Here is a 10,694-nt window from a genome sequence, read left to right on the forward strand (position 1 = left end):
TCACAATCGCCTTTTTCTTGGCCTTGGATTTGGCGATTGTGTGGTACTCACTCTCAGCACTGAGTGAGTCAAGCCAACTTCGGATCGTATCGCCTATGGTCGGGCAACGTATGCTCAAGCCTCTAGCTCCGATTTGAGAAGAAGGTTTTAGAAAGCGGGGGCAGAGAGATTTTGAAAGAGAGTTTGAAAGCAAGGATTGAGTGAGAGATTGAAAATGGTGTTATATATCATGCAAACAAAAGGCAACAACAACAGCGTAACAATATATAACATTTCGGGTAGGGAGAATTTGACAACTAGTTCTTCATCCCTCTATAGTACATTCTAAGGCATTTCATGTCTACCAGACGTAGACATGATTTTGCTGAAACGTCATTCTCTTTGAAAAAAAACAAGGAAATTATACAACATGAAAGTAGTAAAGGACAGCGATAAAGTAGTACAAGACAAGGGTTTTGGCGTGTAACGGGCATGCGGCCAGGACAAGCATGACCGTAACACTAAGCACTCCAATTAGAGGCCATAAACTGTACAAAATCACAAAAAGAAGAAAAAGAAAACAGCTTCTTTGAGAACACTCTCGAGTTTATCTCCTTCCATAGAAACCTAGTTCACATACTTACAAACAAGCAATGTCGAATGAGCGCCTGCCGTTGAGCCATATTGAACAGTAACAATATCATTCCCACAAGAACCCAAGGAGTACAACCACCAATTCCTTCAGCCTCCGTCTCATGCTTCCTCATGTCCATGATGGTTGGAACATGACAGCACCGAGACCCCCAGTTCCGAGCAGCAACTCCTTCCGCATCCTTCTCAGTCAACCAACTCACCACCACGAGTAAGGCAATTGGCGCCACTCGTAAAGACCAACCACCACAAGGCAACCGTTTGGGACTGGATATTGCCATGGGATTGCAGAGCCAGTTACTACGGCCAGCACAATGGTAGTACAGAGAAGGGCTTGCAGAAAGGAAATAAGAGAAGAAACGGCATGTGGGGATATGAAGGGTGAAGATGAGAAGAAGTAGGAGAAGAGAAGGGAAGGGGGAGGGATCGGAAGTAAGGGAATGTGTAAAAGAGGAGAGTTTTGGCATTATGGGAATCATGATGATGGGAATTAGAGTGAAATGGTTAAAAAGTTATAAAGTAATTAAGGTTTGAAATTGTAACTGTAATTTGAGTGGTGAGTCTTTTGGCATTTTAACTGCTTCCTCTGCAGAAGTTAATCTTCTTCTCAAATGATAAGAAGAGAAGGGAGAGCCAAAAGGATCATTTTTTTTTTCTCCATTCAAATCAAACTCGTGTTCTTAATCTTTTCCTAATGTTTATCATCGATAAAAGAGTTGTTGTATAGATTAGTCGAGATGGATGCAAGCACGTGTTTGTATTATAGCATTTTTATGCAGCAGATGCTATCATCCCTACATCCATGCATTTGCTTAGGGCATTGCAAATGATGCATTGGCTATCCCATGGCACCTACATTCCATGCTATGTCAATGCTAAGCTCTATTAATCTCATTTGGATGATAAGGATTTATCAATGGATATAGATATTTAGCATTGAAAGAGTTATATATTTAGATGTGATATACATAGCCAAATAAAACATTTGGTACTATTTTGATAATTTTGATGGATCCACCTTGCGATTGTTGAATTATATATAAGAATTTAGTGTTTATTTATTTAAATTATTGTGGTTGATTATTCAAGTTGATCAATAATTATTTATTTTTAGTTCTTTTTTATAGTAGTTAAATCCTTACTAATGTAATCAATTTTAATTTTATTTATTTATAATGTCACTAGTGTAGAGATGTTCATGGGATGGTGACTAGGAAACCTTCGCTATCCCCATTTCTATTTTTCTTCTTATTCTCCATTCTCGTGAAATTAACCATTTATTTTTGTGGGGATTGAGTTTTCCACGGAAAAACTTTCCATATTTTTCATTTTTTTTAAGCAAATAGTTGAAGAAAATTTTCTAATGTATCAAACAAAAATTTAATTTAATATTCTATCAATATAATTTCTAAAAAAATTAAAATATAATATTACAACATAATATATAAGTAGTAATATTTATAAAAAAATTCAAAATTTGATTGTTTTGACCCGAATTTCATAAATTTTGGGCTTATTATTAAAAATAAAGTATAATGGTATGAAATAAAATGATATCTCATTAGTAAAAAGTCATGAAAATGTAACTATAACAAAGAAAAAAAATAAAAAAATCTAATTTATTATAATTTGTAATAGAAAATATATATTTATTTATTTTTATGCGTAAAAGTTGGGACAGGAAATACAATCCCTGTTCCCGACCTTATTTATCTATTAGGTAGAAATTTCTCCATATTCCCTCTATTTTCTATTTAAGCAAAAATTTTCCATCTCGTTTAGGGCGAATCCTCACGTGACACCAATCTATAGACACCAATCTATAGGATAAATTAACATCTCAAAAAAAAAAAAAAAAAGGNTGACATATAACATAATGCATTCATATCAATAACCAATCTATCCAATACATAATAAAAAATGGTAGTAGTAATGGTATTCTCCTACTTCTATGTGACCAAAATGAACTAATCCTCAAGTCAAGTCAGTACCAATGCTTCACGATGACATAGCCAAAGCGTTTCCATAGCCATTGCGATGCGACTTTTGCCATCTCCACGCTACCCGTAAACTTTCTTGAACATCGGTGTGTTGCGCTGTCCAGTTCAGTTCGTTCTTGATCTTAGTTGGGTCGCTGAATACTTCGGCATAGTCACCCGGTCGACGTGGGAGATACTCGACTTTGATGTCGACCCCAGTTGCCTTCCTGCACGCCTCCACGAACTCCTTCACGGATCGGCCTGATCAAAGACATCCAAAGCTAACTTCAGCTTGCCATGTCTAGATTGCTTGTTGGGAAATAGAAAGGAAAATGTATAGTAATGCAACGATTTCTTTCAAACCTTTCCCTGTTCCAACGTTGTAGATTCCAACTTTACCAGGGGTTGCTTTCTCTAGAGCTTTTACATGAGCGTCCACGAGATCGGTGACGTCGATATAATCGCGTATGCATGTTCCATCGTGTGTTTTGTAGTCGGTTCCTTTGACCTGAAAACATCATAAGAGAAAGTTTAGCTGGATCTTGTAACTACACCAATGATTTCTGAACATGTTTCATATTCAATATATGCAAATTACCTTAATCCCGGAAATAATGCCACGGGCAGCATCGAAACAAGCACCCGATATACGTCCGTGCTCCCGAAGCTTAGGTGTAGGAGCTTCCCCAAGTCTTCCCTCTGGATCGGAACCGATGACATTGAAGTATCTGGACGATTTTCGACACAGATTCATGAATACAGTAATTTCCAGAAAGCAAGTTCTAGGAAGAAGCAGAAAGGAAGAACCTTAAGATCATGACTGCTATCTTTGAATTTTTTGAAAAGTCAAGGATGATTTCTTCTGCCATCTTCTTGGCCTTTCCATAAGGATTAATTGGGGCCTGCAATGAAACAAATGAATTTTCATCGACCAAACTCCAGTCTGCTTTGGCCCGTTACGTATCACCGTCAGCCTCACGGTTTTATAACGCATCTGTTAGGGAGAGGTTTCCACACCCTTATAAAGAATGTGGGATCTCACAATCCACCCCCCTTGGAGGCCAACGTCCTCGCTGGCATATAGCTGGGTGTCTAGCTCGATACCATTTGTAACAGCCAAAGTTCACCGCTAGCAGATATTGTCCGCTTTGGCCCATTGACCTCATGGTTTTAAAACACGTTTGTTAGGGAGAGGTTTCCACACCCTTATAAAGAATGTGGGATCTCACAATCCACCCCCCTTGGAGGCCAACGTCCTCGCTGGCATATAGCTGGGTGTCTAGCTCGATACCATTTGTAACAGCCAAAGTTCACCGCTAGCAGATATTGTCCGCTTTGGCCTGTTACATATCGCCGTTAGCCTCACGATTTTAAAACGCGTCTGTGAGGGAGAGATTTCCACACCTTTATAAAGAATGCTTTGTCCTCCTCTCCAACCGATGTGGGATCTCACAATCCACCCCCTTTTGGGGGGCCAGCATCCTCGTTGGCACACCGTTTGATGTCTGACTCTAATATCATTTGTAACAGCTAAAGTGCACCGCTAGCAGATATTGTCCGCTTTGGCCCATTGACCTCATGGTTTTAAAACACGTTTGTTAGGGAGAGGTTTCCACACCCTTATAAAGAATGTTTCATCCTCCTCTCCAACCAATGTGGGATCTCACAATCCACCCCTCTTGAGGGCTAGCGTCCTCACTGGCACACTGCTCGGTGTTTGACTCTAATACCATTTGTAACAGCCAAAGTTCACCACTAGTAGATATTGTCCGCTTTGGCCAGTTACGTATCACCGTCAGCCTCACGGTTTTAAAACGCGTCGGTTAGGGAGAGGTTTCCACACCTTTATAAAGAATGCTTCGTTCTCCTCTCTAAATGATGTGGGATCTCACATAAACCAAATAAAGTATGACCAACGAAATCCAACTCTTTCCATGAGTCCTCAACACAAGATGATGCATATGATACGAACCTGTGGAGTTTCTTCAGTGATGGGCATTTTTTCTGGCTCTCCATATGTGGCACATGTACTAGAATATATCAATGTCTTCACACCATGTGCTGCCATTGATTCTAATACTGTCAAGGTATTTGAAGTAATATTGTGATAATACCTACACAGCAAGAAATACCCCACTCAGAAATGATTTACTTCTAAATGCTAATACTCGAAGCCCGAAGTTTTCTAATTCTCTATCCCACGATGAAGCTTCATTTTTAGAGATGTCTATCAAAAGGTTGACAAGGACAATGGAGTTGGATTTATGATCATAGAAAAACTGTTTAACACCATCCATCAATTCATAAAATGTTGGCTATCTATCAGTATGCATATGCTTATGAACTATCAAATCTGATTAGGAAGAGGAAAACAATCTTCATCACAATCTATGTGAGATCCCACATCGGTCGGGGAGGAGAACAAAACATTCTTTGTAAGGTGTGAAAACTCTCTCTAGTAGACGCGTTTTAAAAACCTTGAGTGGAAGCCGGAAAGGGAAAGTCCAAAGAAGACAATTCTATTAGTGGCAGGTTTGGGCTGTTACAAATGGTATTAAACCTAGATACGGGGTGATGTACCAGCGAGGATGCTGAGCCCCAAAGGGGGTGGACACGAGGCGGTGTGCCAGCAAGGACGTTAGGCCCTGAAGGAGGGTGGATTGGGGGGGTTCCACATCAATTGGAGAAGGAAACGAGTGTCAGCGAGGATGCTGGGCCTCGAAGGGGGGTAGGACTGTGAGATCCCACATCGGTTGGGGAGGAGAACGAAGCGTTCTTTATAAGGGCGTGGAAACCTCTCCCTAGCATACATGTTTTAAAAACCTAGAGGGAAAACCTGAAAGGGAAAGTCCAGAATATCTTCTAGCGGTGGGTTTGAGCTGTTACAAATGGTATCAGAGTCAAACACATGTGATGTGCCAGCGAGGAGGCTGAGCCCCGGAGGGGGGTGGACACAAGGCGGTGTGCCAGCAAGGACGCTGAGTCCCGAAGGTGGTAGATTAGGGAGTCTCACATCGATTGGAGAAGGAAACAATTGTCTGCGAGGACACTTGGTCCCAAAGGGGGGTGGTTAAGAATGAAGCAATATTTATAAGGATGTGGAAACCTCTCCCTAGCAGACCCGTTTTAAAAACCTTGAGGAGAAGCTCGAAAGGGAAAGCCCAAAGAGGACAATATCGGCTAGCGGTGGACTTAGGCCGTTACAATCTACATGAGGATGATGTAAGAGACCAATGACCATCAACAAAAAAGAAAAAAAGACAGCAATTCTAACAGTTTATACTCACTTCAGAGGATTCAGGGTGCTTTCCCCAACATATGCAACTGCTGCAAAATGCATGACAGCATCAAAAGCATTCTCTGAAAATATTTTATTGACCTGAACATACCAGTTAAGTCAACATTGGTGTTCAAGGCAGCTGGTATTACTTGGATTCTTCAGAAATATATATATCATAAAGAGTCATATAAGAAGGATACAGATTTTGCATCTCCTAAGTCAGCATAGATGAACTGAAGCCTTCCATAATCAGGAAACAATTCTTGCAAAACCTTTACAGCACCTAGATTTCCTCGTGATAAGTTGTCCTGGCAAAGGAAGAATTCATAAATGAAGGCCATATCACCAATGGCTAAAACGGTTCAATCTTAAAAATCTACAGGGACGTACCACTATTGTTACACGGTAAGAGTCCTTTAATAGCCGAAGAGCAGTGTGCGAACCGATATATCCAGCACCTCCTGTTACTAGGACATGAGTGACTCTTGGTTGATGAATTGCAAACTGTAAGGAAAACAACATGCACAACAATTTCAAAATGGCATAAAATAATGGTTCTCTTAGAAAAAGGCGATTCTCGACATGTCTTTTCTCGATAAAGAAAGTATTGAGGGTTATTAAGAGGAGTAGTCCCACACTAGGTAATTAAGAGGAAGATCGTGGGTTTATAAGTAAGGAACGCTATCTCTATTGGTATGAGGCTCTTTGGGAAAACCAAAAGCAAAATCATGAGGCCTTATGCTCAAAGTGGACAATATCAATACCATTGTGGAGATTCACGATTTCTAACATGGTATCAGAGTCATGCTCTTAACTTAGCCATGCCAATCGAATCCTCAAGTATCGAACAAAGACATTGTGAGACTTGAAGGTGTAGTCAAAGGTGACTCAAGTGTTGAACAAAGGGTGTAGTTTGTTCGAGTGTTCTAGTCAAAGGTGACTCAAGTATTGAACAAATTGTCCTCTTTGGGCTTTTCCTTTCGGGCTTCCCCTCAAGGTTTTAAAATGTGTCTGCTAGGGAGAGGTTTCCACACCCTTAAAAAGAATGTTTCATGCTCCTCTCCAACCAATGTGAGATCACACAAGACGATTGACAGCTAGACTCGTATCAAATATGATCTAGTAGATGCTATGCCACATAACAAGTGAAAAGGCTAAAGATTCATCCAACACGAATTGTAGAGTTTTAACTGAAAAGAACATAATCCATGGCGGAACTAACTCGGTTATTAGTTATACAAAGCCATAAGAGAATCATTAGAGATCGAGAGCTACCGGGGTCGGGGTGCTAAAATTTGGGGATTGCTTGAGCATAATAATACAAATAGCTGTAAGTGAAGCAGCCAAAATAATCTTCCCTACAAAATTGCTCTTCCTTTTGGGATCCGGATAATCCATACCTATACATAAGAGAAGGTAAATGTAAGAAAAAACAAGTAAATAACCTTCAAGCAGCCAACCTACAATGTACATAGATTTTTGAAGACACTGCATAAGAGAAACTCGCCTCCAAATGACACCGATCTACCGAACCTTGATTGATTTCTCGACCTACTCAAACCGAGCATTTGGGAAATCGCTCTACCTTCCGTTATATTACACGAAAGTAACTCAAAGAATCCAGTTCGGGACGGAGCTGTGGTGTAATATCCTGCAAATTTAACACTCTAACCAAGTTCATCACTAAATTCTGCAAGTAAACCAGCCAGAAATGTGAACCGAACCTCTCAAGATATCATCACTTCTAAATCTCAAACACTTCAAAGATGCTGATAAGATTTATAATGCAAGCTACAGTAGCCAACCATGCATGAATGGAAACAAACTAACAATAAGAACCCAAATGTCAAATTACAGATCAATATCCATTTCGAGTTAAGATTATAAGAAAGGCACGAGAAATTTCTCTTCAAAAACAACAATCATCTCCCGATCATTAGCAGTTTCACTAAGAAAAACAAGTAACAAAACAAAGAAATCAATCCCCAATAGAAATGCAGATGAATCAAAGGAAGAGAATCACATATAGAAGCAACCCCATTTCATTGAATCAAACGATCTTCAGAAACAAATCATCAACAATTGAAAGGAAAACAGATTACACCAATCCAAGCAAGACCCAGAAAAGGAAAACAGCTAAAACAGAGGGAAACGTCACCAGAAATTGAATGGAAGTCCAGGGGAGGAATGAAATTGGATGAAGAACACAAAGAAACAAAGAACCAAAATGAAAATGTGGGTAACAGAGAAAAAGAGAAGGGGAGGACGTAAAATGGGGTGGTGGGTTGTGAAAGAAACGTTGCCAATGGAAACAGAAAGTATATGAAACCAAATGAAATGAATGGGAAAGGTGAAGAGACAGAGACAGAGGGAGAGAGGGAAGGAAGCGAAGGTGAAATTCTGTTTGGAGCGTGTGTGTCCACATTGCATTTACGCGTATACCTCACGGCGCATGCGAGTTCTGAATTTCCTTTGCTTCTCCTTTATTGGGGAAAATTCATTCGTTCATTTCAATAATTTATGTACATATAGAGTTAATATTGAAAGATGCTTTTTTTTTTTTTTTTNTTCTTATTTGGTATAAAAAGGTATAAACATTCTAAATATTTCCTTTTTTCGATTTTAGGATGATAAAAGCACGATCCACGGTTGAACTAATAAGTTCATTGAAGATATTAAGCTTCTTTTTACCTCCAAAAATATGTTTTGGTCGACAAGTTTAAACCTTTTTTAATGTACAGGAGAATCCATTTTTTAGATTTGTCGATCTTTGTGAGTATTAAGCGTCTCTTTATCTTCGAAAATATGTTTTGATCGACAAGTTTAAATCTTTCTTAATATATAGGAGAATCCATTTTTTAGATTTGTCGATCTTTGTGAGTATTAAGCGTCTCTTTATCTTCGAAAATATGTTTTGATCGACAAGTTTAAATCTTTCTTAATATATAGGAGAACCCACTTTTTAGATTTGTCGATCTTTGTGAGTATTAAGCGTCTTTTTATCTTCGGAAATATGTTTTGATCGACAAGTTTAAATCTTTCTTAATATATAGGAGAACCCACTTTTTAGATTTGTCGATTTTTCTAAATATTAAGCGTCTGTTTATCTTCGAAAATATGTTTCGATGACAAGTTTAAACCTTTTTTAATATATTGGAGAACCCACTTTTTAGATTTGTCGATCTTCTTTAGTATAAAGCGTATATTTATCTTCGAAAATATATTTTGATCGACAAGTTTAAACTTTCCTTAATATATAGAATGCAATATGAATTTTAGGTAAAGGATGGAACAGGACCAAAATGTGGTATCGAATAATTCAGAAAATTTTGATACAATCTTTCGTTTCACTCTTTCTCCTCGTCATCACAAAGTGAGGATGAAACGATACGATTTCTCTAAAAGTCATTAACACGGTATATGTTGATAAAAATGTATGAAAAAAAAATTAGTTTAACTCGACATTAAATCAAAATAAAGATAAATAAAAATACTTTGAAAAACGTTGAGTATTATAAATACTCTGTAAGTAGGCCTCTCTAATGGGATCAAACATGCATACACACATGATTATCATGTATACACAACGCATATATGTAATATGTCAGGGATGAAAGGAGAAAGAGAATGATGTTAATGCTATGCCGTGAATGTAAATCATGGAGCCTCATGCACGTATGTATGTAATGTGTATCGGGATACTTCTCCGTTATGTTATATTAGTACGGATACATACCTTCGATATTTATGTTCATCAAGATATCATGTAGGCCTTTCTTTTTCTATAGTGTCCAGCGACGTGGTACGTATACGAGCCCGTCTGGTGGGTCCATGTGTCCATGCATAGTTGTGCATGGGGAAGTACAACACATCTAACCCTGCCCGAAACTAGAAAGAATCCAAGGCCATGTTATGGTTTTAAAGGATAGGTCTCAATCATGTTAAAATAGTCAAGCCACGTACTACTCTTATATTTTTCAAGTAAAGGTAGCTTCTACGCGAATGACCGTGAATGCTGGAAAGGCCATGGTCCTAAATATAGGACTGCATTATGCATTAAATTTCATTTAGTAGTTGATAGGTGGTTTATTTCATTCTTCCGGTCTAAAAATTATGTTATTTTTATTTTCTTATTTTAAATTAAATGGATAAGTCATGACTTTATTTTAAAGTATCATGTAATTATGAATTTTAAATTAAACGTGAGGCTGACGACGATACGTAACGGATCAAACTTGGCGATACGTAATGGGGCCAAACCTAATGAACGATGTTACCTGTTCATATGAACAAGAATATTTTAGACGAGAAGAAGGGTGTCGAATTTGAAAGGAGGAGTGGAAACAAAGTTGAATTATATAATTGTATGTTAAAGTTAGGTCCATAGTCATAATTAGTAATTAAAATTTTGATACAAAACATAAGGCTTCATGATTTCCCTAAGAGTAAAAGTTTATGAAAGCAATGATTAGTGAGGAAAAAAAAGATCTCTAAACTACAAATATTTCTAAATAAAAGCTAAATAGAAATTAATATTTTTGAAAAAAAATTAAAATTTAAGTCAAAAAATAAATTAATGTAGAGTTTTTTTTGGGACGTATTTGATCCAAGTTTGAGTATCTTAATTCTCTTCTTGGCTCGGATACCATGAAATCTGTAAGGATTCATATCTAGAAGCTGTAAAATTCGAGTTACGGCGAGAAATTAAATCCCTTATTTTTTCTTTTGAGCTTGAACTATTGAGATTTTATCGAGAGGTTTAGAAACTGAATTTTAAGATAAAGTGGAAGAGTGAATTTTAGGAT

At 38.0% G+C, this 10,694-nt stretch overlaps 1 protein-coding gene across 4 annotated transcripts; it reads right to left on the reverse strand.

Annotated features, from left to right (window-relative positions):
• Positions 1–2,492: 2,492 nt before the first annotated feature.
• Positions 2,493–8,355, reverse strand: LOC111801421 (putative UDP-arabinose 4-epimerase 2). Of its 4 annotated transcripts, none has more exons than XM_023685417.1 (11): positions 8,332–8,355; positions 7,397–7,540; positions 7,165–7,289; positions 6,280–6,393; positions 6,090–6,197; positions 5,897–5,988; positions 4,582–4,723; positions 3,417–3,511; positions 3,208–3,337; positions 2,973–3,117; positions 2,493–2,870 (listed from the first exon to the last, which is right to left on the reverse strand). In XM_023685417.1, the coding sequence occupies exons 2-11, from the start codon at positions 7,455–7,457 to the stop codon at positions 2,629–2,631; spliced, it is 1,254 nt and encodes a 417-aa protein (XP_023541185.1). In that variant the 5' UTR covers positions 7,458–7,540; positions 8,332–8,355; the 3' UTR covers positions 2,493–2,628. The 4 variants fall into 4 exon arrangements, with proteins under 4 accessions (XP_023541185.1, XP_023541183.1, XP_023541184.1 ...); XM_023685415.1 differs by lacking the exon at positions 8,332–8,355 and adding an exon at positions 8,048–8,325; XM_023685416.1 differs by lacking the exon at positions 8,332–8,355 and adding an exon at positions 8,048–8,325 and having other exon boundaries at positions 7,397–7,579.
• Positions 8,356–10,694: the final 2,339 nt, after the last annotated feature.

Source organism: Cucurbita pepo, chromosome LG09 (genome assembly GCF_002806865.2).
Source record: "Cucurbita pepo subsp. pepo cultivar mu-cu-16 chromosome LG09, ASM280686v2, whole genome shotgun sequence".
In the NCBI taxonomy this organism is placed as follows: Eukaryota; Viridiplantae; Streptophyta; class Magnoliopsida; order Cucurbitales; family Cucurbitaceae; genus Cucurbita; species Cucurbita pepo.

Coding starts and splice junctions, on each gene's coding strand:
- LOC111801421 (XM_023685417.1), bottom strand. CDS start 7,457: ATGCTCGGTTTGAGTAGGTCGAGAAATCAATCAAGGTTCGGTAGATCG. Junction 3,512..4,581: donor TCACTGAAGAAACTCCACAG/GTTCGTATCATA, acceptor GTTTCATTGCAG/GCCCCAATTAATCCTTATGG. Junction 3,118..3,207: donor GCATTATTTCCGGGATTAAG/GTAATTTGCATA, acceptor TGATGTTTTCAG/GTCAAAGGAACCGACTACAA.